General features: G+C 49.7%; 2 protein-coding genes across 2 annotated transcripts; one reads left to right on the forward strand and one right to left on the reverse strand.

Annotated features, from left to right (window-relative positions):
• Nucleotides 1–2,078: 2,078 nt before the first annotated feature.
• On the reverse strand, nucleotides 2,079–6,614 carry POLR3K (RNA polymerase III subunit K). The gene is made up of 3 exons (XM_030300908.1): nucleotides 6,457–6,614; nucleotides 5,008–5,095; nucleotides 2,079–2,644 (listed from the first exon to the last, which is right to left on the reverse strand). Exons 1-3 carry the CDS (start codon nucleotides 6,565–6,567, stop codon nucleotides 2,517–2,519), a joined length of 327 nt encoding a protein of 108 aa, XP_030156768.1. The 5' UTR covers nucleotides 6,568–6,614; the 3' UTR covers nucleotides 2,079–2,516.
• On the forward strand, nucleotides 6,291–10,179 carry SNRNP25 (small nuclear ribonucleoprotein U11/U12 subunit 25). The gene is given in 7 exon segments (XM_030300909.1): nucleotides 6,291–6,329; nucleotides 6,841–7,014; nucleotides 7,017–7,033; nucleotides 8,225–8,315; nucleotides 8,554–8,659; nucleotides 9,211–9,285; nucleotides 9,739–10,179. Coding segments are annotated over 6 exon segments (369 nt in total). The 5' UTR covers nucleotides 6,291–6,329; nucleotides 6,841–6,992; the 3' UTR covers nucleotides 9,797–10,179.
• Nucleotides 10,180–10,461: the final 282 nt, after the last annotated feature.

A 10,461-nucleotide genomic window follows, 5' to 3' on the forward strand; every position in this document is an offset into this window, starting at 1 on the left:
AGAGAAAATGAATGTAAGACTACAGGCATTTTGGAAAACAGTTGTTCTAAAACCTAAAGACACTGAAAGCAACAGCAATAGTCAAACAAAATGAGGCAAATGAGGGGCACCAAGGTAGCTCAGTCAGTTAAACATCGGACCTTTGATCTCGGCTTGGGTCAGGATCTCACCATCATGAGATCAAGCCCCACGTCGGGCTTGACACTGGCAGCGCAGGGCCTGCTTGGGATTCTCTCCCTCCCTCCCTCTCTGCCCCTCTCCCGCTCACCACGCTCTCTCTCAAAATCAATAACTTAAAAAAAAATTTTTTAATGAGGAAAATGATTTGAAGTAATTTTCCTGGATCATGATGAATCCACAGATGTTACTGATTCTGCTCAACTGTTTCTTCCCGAGTCAATGCCTCAGCACTGAGCTGAGAAGCAACTGAAGAATTAGCCTGTATGCATGGTCTGTGGAACAGCCCAACAACTGCAAACACGAATATTTTCAAAGTTGAGAAAACACTAATTCAGTAGAACACGGATTAGAACCTGCTAAAGCGTAATACGCAAATCCTTTGTGGAAATTGTGTCTCTCATCAGTATTGACTCTATTCAATCTACTGGTAACGTCAACAGTTAACTTCATTTGCTCTCAGGCACTTAACTAGCTTTACCAGATGCATATTTGTAATCTACTTTGATGACAAGAAACGCTACCTTTGAACCCCAGTCAAGCAAAATGATATCCATTCTTTCATCAGTAGACCACCATCATAAAATGCTGTACACAATTACTACGGTTACATTTTGAATTTAGTCTATAAAAAGTTACGGAAGTTCTTTTCCTAGATTTTGATTCTTGCCCCATAAGTGTATTTACTATCTGGCCTCTACAGACAAGAGTCTGTAAACCCCTGAAATTGACAATCATTACCACCATTTTGCACATGACAAAATAAAGGCAGAGGTTCAGCGATTTGACTGAGGTCTCCCAGCTAAGCGGACATGCAGGCTAACATCAGCGCACACGATATTCACCACTGACCCAACAGCAAACCACAGCGAAGATCTGAGGAAATAAAAACTGATGGCATGCGGAGGAGATACTAAAGGTACCACCCACGTTATAAAATCACATTGGTACAACCAGAACAAGCTGTTTTAGAATCTAACCAGGGGCACCCTGGGTGGCGCAGTCGGTTAAGCGTCCGACTTCAGCCAGGTCACGATCTCGCGGTCCGTGAGTTCGAGCCCCGCGTCGGGCTCTGGGCTGATGGCTCAGAGCCTGGAGCCTGTTTCCGATTCTGTGTCTCCTTCTCTCTGCCCCTCCCCCGTTCCATGCTCTGTCTCTCTCTTGTCCCAAAAATAAATAAACGTTGAAAAAAAAAAAAAATTTAGAATCTAACCAATCAGAGATATGGGCCTCAGGACCTGGCCTATGTGTCATGGCAAAAGAAAACATCGTGTCAAACTTAAAGATTAATCAATTCTGGGAAGATACCAAGTCTCAAAAAAAGTACAAATCTGTCTTAGAGGCATAAATTTATAGCTCATGATTTCACAAGTGAGACTTTATTATTAAGAGATTTGGAAGGGGTGCCTGGGTGACTCAGTTGAACATCCAACTCTTAATTTTGGCTCAAGGTCATGATCATGGTTTGTGAGATTGAGCCCCACGTCAGGTTCCCTGCTGGGGATCCTCTCTCTGCCCCTCCCCAGTTCATGCGCATGTGCTCGCTTGCTCTCCTCTCTCTCTCTCTCTAAATAAATGAATAAACTTTAACAAAAGAAAAAAAAAAGAGAGAGATTTGGAAAAATAATTAAGTCTGAGGTCCTGAGAAAGAAACTTGCCCATCCACAAACTGCCATCCTGTCCCCATCTAGTCTGAGGTGTCCTTTTTCTTTTGCAACTGGAAAGATGAAAGAAAAATAAAAACACTCTATCTAATACATTTACTGCAATCCTAGGAAACAAGAACAGAAATGATACATTGAAATCCATGTTATGAGCAATTTTGTGACCAGGAAAGCCCTAAGTATGGCAGCTGTTAGATGTCTACTTCTCAAGGCATTTAAAACACTGAAAAAGCAGTATTGGGTTTTCCATTTTAATTAATATTCACAACAGATTGTGATTAAGTTTGCAATGAACAGTTAGGTACTTAGGGACATCTAATGGACTAAATTGTAAAACTTTATCAGTTGTGCAAACAGGGTACGTATCTCAGAGAGCTGGTGGTGAGAGAATACCAATTACCCAATTCACGTAAGAGATAAACCAACAGGACCACAGATAGAGTACACTACGTTATGGGTACGCTTCCCCCCACAAACAAAATCTCCCTGGACATAAATGAGCTCACCTGCTCATCGGCAGATAGGCTAATTTGCTGACATCCTGGGCAGCTACCCTAAAAGGGTTAGCTTTCTGCCACGCCAGCAAAAACTCAGGACCCAGTTCACACTCCCGACTGGGAATTTACCCTGGAGAACAAGGTGAGCAGACACTGACACCGCTGGGCCAGCCTGGCCCTAGTCCCTCCAGCGGTGTCCACACTGAGCATTGCAGCATTTGTAGAAAGTGGTCATTGGCTCATCTGCAGAGCGGGTCTGAAGCTGCATGAAATAGGCACGAGGATGCTCGCATTTCGGGCAGGACTCTGGCAACAAGAAAAAACAAGCGACTCACATTATTAAAAAAAAATGATGTTAATGACCAAAACACACCGCTTAAGAGGAGGTGTTGTGGAAAGGCAGCAAAGACCCTCCTCCCACTGCATTCATCTGGGACCCCTTCCCTAGGCTACCTTGTACCATGATTTAAGGCTACAGTTAGTGGCAACATTCCCCCTATGCTCTCACACTGAGGGAACTGAGGATACCTACGACTCGGAAAACACTCCTGCATCCTTCCGGGGGTCCCATTTTTCTTTTCTAATCTGGCTGAAGACTGGTTGGAAATGTAACATGAAAATTGACTCATGGCCACCATGTGCATTATGAGGTCCACTCCCTGAAGAATCTTCTGAGTGCGTTTCCATCACCAGCGCCTTCTCATCTTCCCAGAGGAGCCCCCAGTGTATGATGAGTCCACTTCCCCTTACATTTAGGGATCCAGGGGCGCCTCAGGTCCTGATCTCACGGTTCGTGAGTTTGAGCCCTGTGTGGGGCTCTGTGCTGACAACACAGAGCCTGCTTGGGATTCTCTCTCTCCTTCTCTGTCTGTCCCTCCCCTATTCACACACACACTCTCTCTCTCTCTCTCTCAAAACAAATAAATAAACTTAAAAAAAAAAAAAAAGACAATTTAGGGATCCCTTTTGGCAACAGTTCCTCAGGCTATTCTTATGAAGATCTCACCACACACCCCACACCTTTGCAAAGTGCCTCAAGGCAAAGCTATTTCACTTTGAGAAACTGACCGTACTCTTCATAACACCTTCAAACACTCTCAAACACCATTTTGAACACTAGGTACATAATTCATCTCCTTTTGACAAATTCTGCCAATGCTAATGTTACCCTATCAAATTTGGATGTTCTTCCAGGGGGAAAAAAAGACGGTACTAGGCAGGAGTTGGCTCTTCCTCCACTAAGTACAGGCGCGTCTAGGGCTCTCCTCTTTCCTTCCTTGCTCATGTTTACCTCTATCAGATATGAAACAAGACTTAAAAAAAGCACTTTACGGGAACCCTCTTGCACTGTTGGTGGGAATGCAAGTTGGTGCAGCCGCTCTGGAAAGCAGTGTGGAGGTTCCTCAGAAAATTAAAAATAGACCTACCCTATGACCCAGCAATAGCACTGCTGGGAATTTATCCAAGGGATACAGGAGTACTGATGCATGGGGGCACTTGTACCCCAATGTTTATAGCAGCACTCTCAACAATAGCCGAATTATGGAAAGAGCCTAAATGTCCATCAACTGATGAATGGATAAAGAAATTGTGGTTTATATACACAATGGAGTACTATGTGGCAATGAGAAAGAACGAAATATGGCCCTTTGTAGCAACGTGGATGGAACTGGAGAGTGTGATGCTAAGTGAAATCAGCCATACAGAGAAAGACAGATACCATATGTTTTCACTCTTATGTGGATCCTGAGAAACTTAACAGAAACCCATGGGGGAGGGGAAGGAAAAAAAAAAGAGGTTAGAGTGGGAGAGAGCCAAAGCATAAGAGACTCTTAAAAACTGAGAAAAAAAAAACCAAAAAACAAAACTGAGAACTGAGGGTTGATGGGGTGTGGGAGGGAGGGGAGGGTGGGTGATGGGCATTGAGGAGGGCACCTTTTGGGATGAGCACTGGGTGTCGTATGGAAACCAATTTGACAATAAAGTTCACATATTGAAAAAAAAAAAAAAAGCACTTTAAAGCTCTCGGGCACTAACTTCTATTTTTTTAAATTTTTTTTTTTTTTCAACGTTTATTTATTTTTGGGACAGAGAGAGACAGAGCATGAACGGGGGAGGGGCAGAGAGAGAGGGAGACACAGAATCGGAAACAGGCTCCAGGCTCCGAGCCATCAGCCCAGAGCCTGACGCGGGGCTCGAACTCCCGGACCGCGAGATCGTGACCTGGCTGAAGTCGGACGCTTAACCGACTGCGCCACCCAGGCGCCCCGGGCACTAACTTTTAAAAATCGACACCAGAATTTTTTTCCCTTAGGCTCTGACTTCTTTCAGTCCTGTCACTGTGGCTATCATCACAGCTATGGAGTGTGTTGGATTGACTCACTTCACGCTCTCATAATCAGGGAATGTGGAATAGCCCCAGAAAGGTCAAGAGAGCCCAGCAAGGTCATCAAACATGAAGAGGTCACTCTGAGACTCTAGTCTAGGTCTGTGCCTATACTGTCTGTCTTAGTAACGAATCATTAAAGGAAAACATTAACACTTTCTATTTTTAGAAGCTCACTTCCTCCAAGTACATCACTGACTCGGACATGCGAAGTGTCACCGTAAGCAGCCTCAGCAGCCTCATCTCTCTCCACAGCTCTGTACCAGAAAAGGTTCCTTCTCACCTGCAGTAGAGTCAACATTCTCCCAGGCAGCTGCTCCACCAAGCACATCATCCACTTCTTTCAGCTTTGGGTATTTCCGATTTGTTACCTAACAAACAACAGCAAGTCTTCAGGCTCCAAGTAAGGGAACATTACAAACCTGGGTCACCAAACCACACCTGTCCTCAAGTGTCTCGCCAGACTTCCTTCAAGGCAGACGAGAGGGTTACTAAAAGAAAACAGTTTCTACTCTCACAGAGCAGGACTTGCCATTGGGATTTAGAGGATCCAGGCTTGGGATACCCCCCAAAAGAAGAGAAAGAGTCACCGGTGAGAAAAAAAATCTCTGCGAGGACTGGATGACACGCCAGAGCAGGAAGGAAAACAGCACAGGTGGGATCTCACACTTCTACGGTACTACATAACCCAAAATGAGAGAAACACAACTAAAGCCAAAGCGTACCACTTGGCTGGCCCAGCCAGAGAGCTTTCAAAGCAGGTCACATTGGGCTTCCTTCCCAAGTTTTACCACGCATCCTGAAATTTCAGGGTTACCTAAGAGTTCACTCTTCCCAGTTTCAGATCCTAAACTCCCACAACACAGCCCTGCGGTAGAGTAATACACAAACATTAGGAGGGAGGGCTCTGCTTCTAAAAAATAAAAGCGTGCTAATAAATAAGGATGCTATCATCAAGGCAAAATAACAACTTATAATAGAGAGTGCATTATTTCACTACATTCCAGGTTCACACCAGAGCATAACAGGGTACAAAACAAACATCACTGCTTTCCTTACACCTTATGTCCTAGTAGTGATAAAGCACCTAAGTTACAAAGTATATTAGAAGGCAAGGAGTCCGATGGATTAAAATAAAAAAGGGAAGGCGGACGAAATGGGGGGGAGCTGAAGTTTTAAACGCAGCAGTCACTTAAGACACGACCAACGAGTGGCATGGTTATCTAGGGAAAAAGTAAGCCGAGCAGAAGGCATGTGCAAAAGCCGGGTAGCACGTGCGCAATGGGGGCTCCTCCAAGAGGCTGCTGTTGCTGGGGACGAAGAGTACATTAGGACGTGCCATCAGACTTGGAAGGTCGCGGGGAGGTGCTGGCGTCAGAGCCTACCCGGCCCTGGGAATGTGCGGAGATACTGAGACTTTTCGAGCACAGGACGGACTCTGACTTAAACGTTGACAGGATCACTCGGGCAGCTGCCGTGAATACAGTGACGGGAACGCGCGCGCGGGCCTGAAGCCCGAGGGCGAGGTTAGGACTGCAACGCCAGGAGATGACTGGACGGAGCCCAAGGTGACGGCAGTGGGGCGGGACAAACAGCCGGATCAAGGTAGGGACCACAGGATCTGCATCCGACGGGAAGTGGCTGCGAGAGCAAGGGCGCATGAAGGCGGACTCGGGGCTGGTGGGAGGGGAAACGGGAGGCTCCCGGCTCGGCGCCGGCCTCTGGGCCCCACCTTGCGGGTGATGTTGTGCACGTAGGGGCAGGTGTTGCAGGCGAAGCGGTGGCAGCGCTGTCCCTCTTCCACGATTAACCCATTCCCGCAACCAGGGCAGAAGAGCAGCATGGCGGCCGCCTGGGTCCCGCAAGCTACCGGCAACCCCCGCGGCCGGCCGCGGGGCACAGACACCAGGCCCGTCTCCAGCTCACATTGGTTCGGGAATCCGCCCCACCCCCCGGCCTACCAATGGAAACGCCGATTTCGCGTTCCCAGTGAGCACTGCGGCAGGCCGCCTCGCGCTTCTCATTGGTCCTCGTGGCGGCCCCGCCCCTCGCAAACCCCGTGACTGGGCTGCTGTCCCCGCGGTGCGCGCCCCGCCTCCGTCGCGTACCCCAACAGGTAGTGCGGGCCGTGCCTGGGGACTAAGAGGCGCCCTGGAGCAGGCGGAGGAGGAGGTGGCTGTGCGGCCCGAGACGCCCGAGGACGATGAGGACGAAGAGGAGGCGCTGCCACACTCCGAGGCGGTAGACGTGTTCCAGGAGGGTCTCGCCATGGTCGTGCAGGACCCGCTGCTATCGATCTACCGATCCAGGTGCGCGCGGGCGGGGAGCCGCCGGGGGTCGTTGCCCGCCGGGCGGTGCTCCCGCTGACGGACCGGAGGCCCTGATGGGGAGCTAGGGGAAGGCGCCTCTGGGCTCAAACGAAGGTCTTAACCGGGGCGGGGATGGAGGTGGGGGTTGGGTGGGCGAACGAGGCTCTCACCTGGCGAGCAGAATTTAAAGGGGTCAAAACAAACCACAACAAAATTAAAAAAAAAAAAAAAGTCAGGCTATATGACCTTTTAATACACTGTTTCAAAAACTCGAAGGTCATGTGAATGAGTCTGTGATAAACAAAACAGTGAAATTTTACGCAAAGACCAGATCAGCATTGATGGTTTTTCACTTATCAGCCTTCAGTGTGCCTCAGGACGGTCCTGTCTTTAAATCCTTGTAGCAGGAAGAAAAATGTCAGTTCAGTCTGAGAGCCCCTAATTACCAGGATTCAGGCCAGGGCCCAGGGCAATGTAGACATGGGTCAAGTGTGCAGGATTTACCAGGACACCACAACACGGTAATAATAAAACATTGTAATACAACTAAAGAATAATACAATTAAAAAAAAACTCCAGTATGAGCAAAATAACAAGGATGCTAAAGGTAAAGGTAGACTCACGTCTACGTTGTCCTGGGCCCTGGCCTGAATCCTGGTAATTAGGGGCTCTCAGACTCAACTGACATTGTTCTTCCTGCTACCGAGCCCCAGAACCCAGATCTGATCCTCATCCTCCTGTTTCTGCACTCCTCTTTCTCCCGAGATCCCATCCACTTTGCACATTCAATACAAACATGTGGGTGGAACTGGGGAAAACCCTACCATACAAGCAAGAAATTTTGTTTCTTGTTCTTCATAAAATATGGTACTGCTGGGGCGCCTGGGTGGCTCAGTCGGTTGAGCGTCCGACTTCAGCTCAGGTCACGATCTCGCGGTCCGTGAGTTCGAGCCCCGCGTCGGGCTCCGGGCTGATGATGGCTCAGAGCCTGGAGCCTGCTTCCGATTCTGTGTCTCCCTCTCTCTCTGCCCCTCCCCCATTCGTGCTCTGTCTCTGTCTCAAAAATAAATAAACATTAAAAAAAAAAATATGGTACTGCTTTTTGGACACCATCAGCTTGCTTTCTTTTGTTGTTGTTTGGGATGGTAAAGAGAGGCAGGGATCCCACTTCCACCCTTGGTCTTTTTGTAGGTTACTTTAGAAGAGGTCAATTCACAAATAGCACTAGAATATGGCCAAGCAATGACAGTCCGAGTGTGCAAGATGGATGGAGAAATAATGCGTAAGTGCTCCCTTCCCCTTTTGGACCATGCAGTCTGAGTTTTCACACAGGCAAGATGCTAACATGGCTGCTCGGTGGGAAACTCAAGGGCCACGTCCGAGGATACTGGGGCAAGCACAAGCCTACCCTACCCAGATCTGAATCTCCATCCAAAACCATCTGGACAGAGCTTCTGGGTTCCTTTCCTGCCATCCGAGGCCGTGGCTCCCCGCCATGGCTGTTCTCCTTTTGTTTGCAGCTGTGGTTGTGGTACAGAATGCTACGGTCCTGGACCTGAAGAAGGCCATTCAGAGATACGTGCAGCTCAGGCAGGAGCGGGAAGGAGGCATTCAGCACATCAGCTGGTAAGTGGAGCCACAGGAAGGGCTGGTGCCGCACGAGCACCTGCTGCCTGTATGCTGCAAAGTGCCGACGCGGTCTGAGCTCCCTGTCCCAAGCATGGAGACGTGGTGGCTGCCTCCATGCCTGGGAGTCCTGCCTCAGCTGCTCTTTCATGCTCTTTCACCTCACCTAGATAGCATTTCCAGTGGCCGGAAGTGGTCTCCCTGGTTCCGGATGGGGCAGCTTTCAGCAGCCCCACCCCATCTTTACGTGGGTGCTCTCCTCACTCCCACTAGGTCAGATGTCTTGTTGCCTGTGTGTTGGTATTGCCGCCTGTTTTGTTAAGAAGGTGTGTTTGGCTCCCTGCCACCCCACACAGCCCGTTGAGAGCAGTGCTTCCTTAGAGCTACCTCATGCCCGGTGCATACGTGGTGCAGGAAAGGCCAAGAAGAGGCCACCTGCCCTGGGCCCCCAGGACTGAGCACCTTGAGCTCATCTCACACACAGCCCCTGCATCCCAGCTGGCCAGTCACCGTGCTTGTGGTCTACCTGAATCCCCATCTGAATCTTGCAGGTCCTATGTGTGGAGGACATACTACCTGACCTCTGCAGGAGAGAAGCTCACTGAGGACAGGAAGAAGCTTCGAGAGTAAGTTGGGGCCACATTTTGAGCTGCATCTAGTGTGTTGCCCTCTTGTTCCCCAAGCCCTGCCAGAGGGCCGGGGCCTCTTCCCCGGAGGAGGAGTCTGAAATCACTTACCGGGGAATAACCAAGACCAGCACAGTCCCTGGATGGACTGACTCCTTCCTGCAAGGAGCTTCCTGGGGGCCCTTCCTACCGGAACGGGAGGCATAAGCACGGTGTGAGCACTGCTCACTAGTGGCAGGGTGGGGCTTCCCACAGCCAGAGGAGGCCAGTGAGAGCATGTGTGCAGGAGAAAGGCTGCCCGCTGGCACAGTGTGGGCTATGGGGCGATGGCCACTGCCACTTCCTCACCTTCCTGGACACAGTGCTCTTCCTATTTGTCCTTTCTTGGTCCCTGACATGAGTCTCTGGTGAGGAGTCACAAACAGACCTCACACTACAGCCCTCCTCTTTCAGTTACGGTATCCGGAATCGGGATGAGGTGTCCTTCATCAAAAAGCTGAGGCAAAAATGAACCTCCAGACAAGGACAACTGTGCTACTGGCCAGGCTCCCCCCACCCCCAGGAGGAAGCCTTCGACAACTGTTCCCTTTTTGCAGAAGAGTGTTGAGGTGGCCTGCACCTAGCTGGAACACCCTAATCATGTGGCAGATGGGCCTGGCCCTCTGTACAGGATTCATCCATTTGCTTCTTAGTTTGAAAAGTAAAAAAGCCACAGTACTCGGGGCAGGAGGGACTGGTGCTGCCCAGTCCCCGAGGGGAAGCAAGGGCAGAGAATAGTGCAAGTGAGTGCTAAGGTGGAGGAGGCTTCACCTGAGCCCTGTGGCCACCCCCTGGCCATAAGACCCTTTTACTGTGATCTCTACAGCAAGGGGAAATAAAGGCAGAGTGGCTGGCTTTCTGTTTGTGCTTATGGGGAAACAGGGCCTGGGATCAAGAGTATGTGGATGGGGCCCCCAGCCTCAGCTCACAGGGTTCACCTATAGCAACACCTTCACCCTTTGGCTTCCGGAAAGGGAGGTAGCCTGGGGCTGAACTTTGAGCTGCCGGCTAGGTACGTGGTGTTGGGGTCGGAGATGCTTCTCATTGGTTCGGGGGCGGGGGGGGGGGGTGCGGGGGAGGGCAGGGGTGACCGCACAGCTATGGGTTCTTCTTTCATTATCAGCTGCCAGTTACTGT

This window comes from Lynx canadensis, chromosome E3, assembly GCF_007474595.2.
Source record: "Lynx canadensis isolate LIC74 chromosome E3, mLynCan4.pri.v2, whole genome shotgun sequence".
Lineage (NCBI taxonomy): Eukaryota > Metazoa > Chordata > Mammalia > Carnivora > Felidae > Lynx > Lynx canadensis.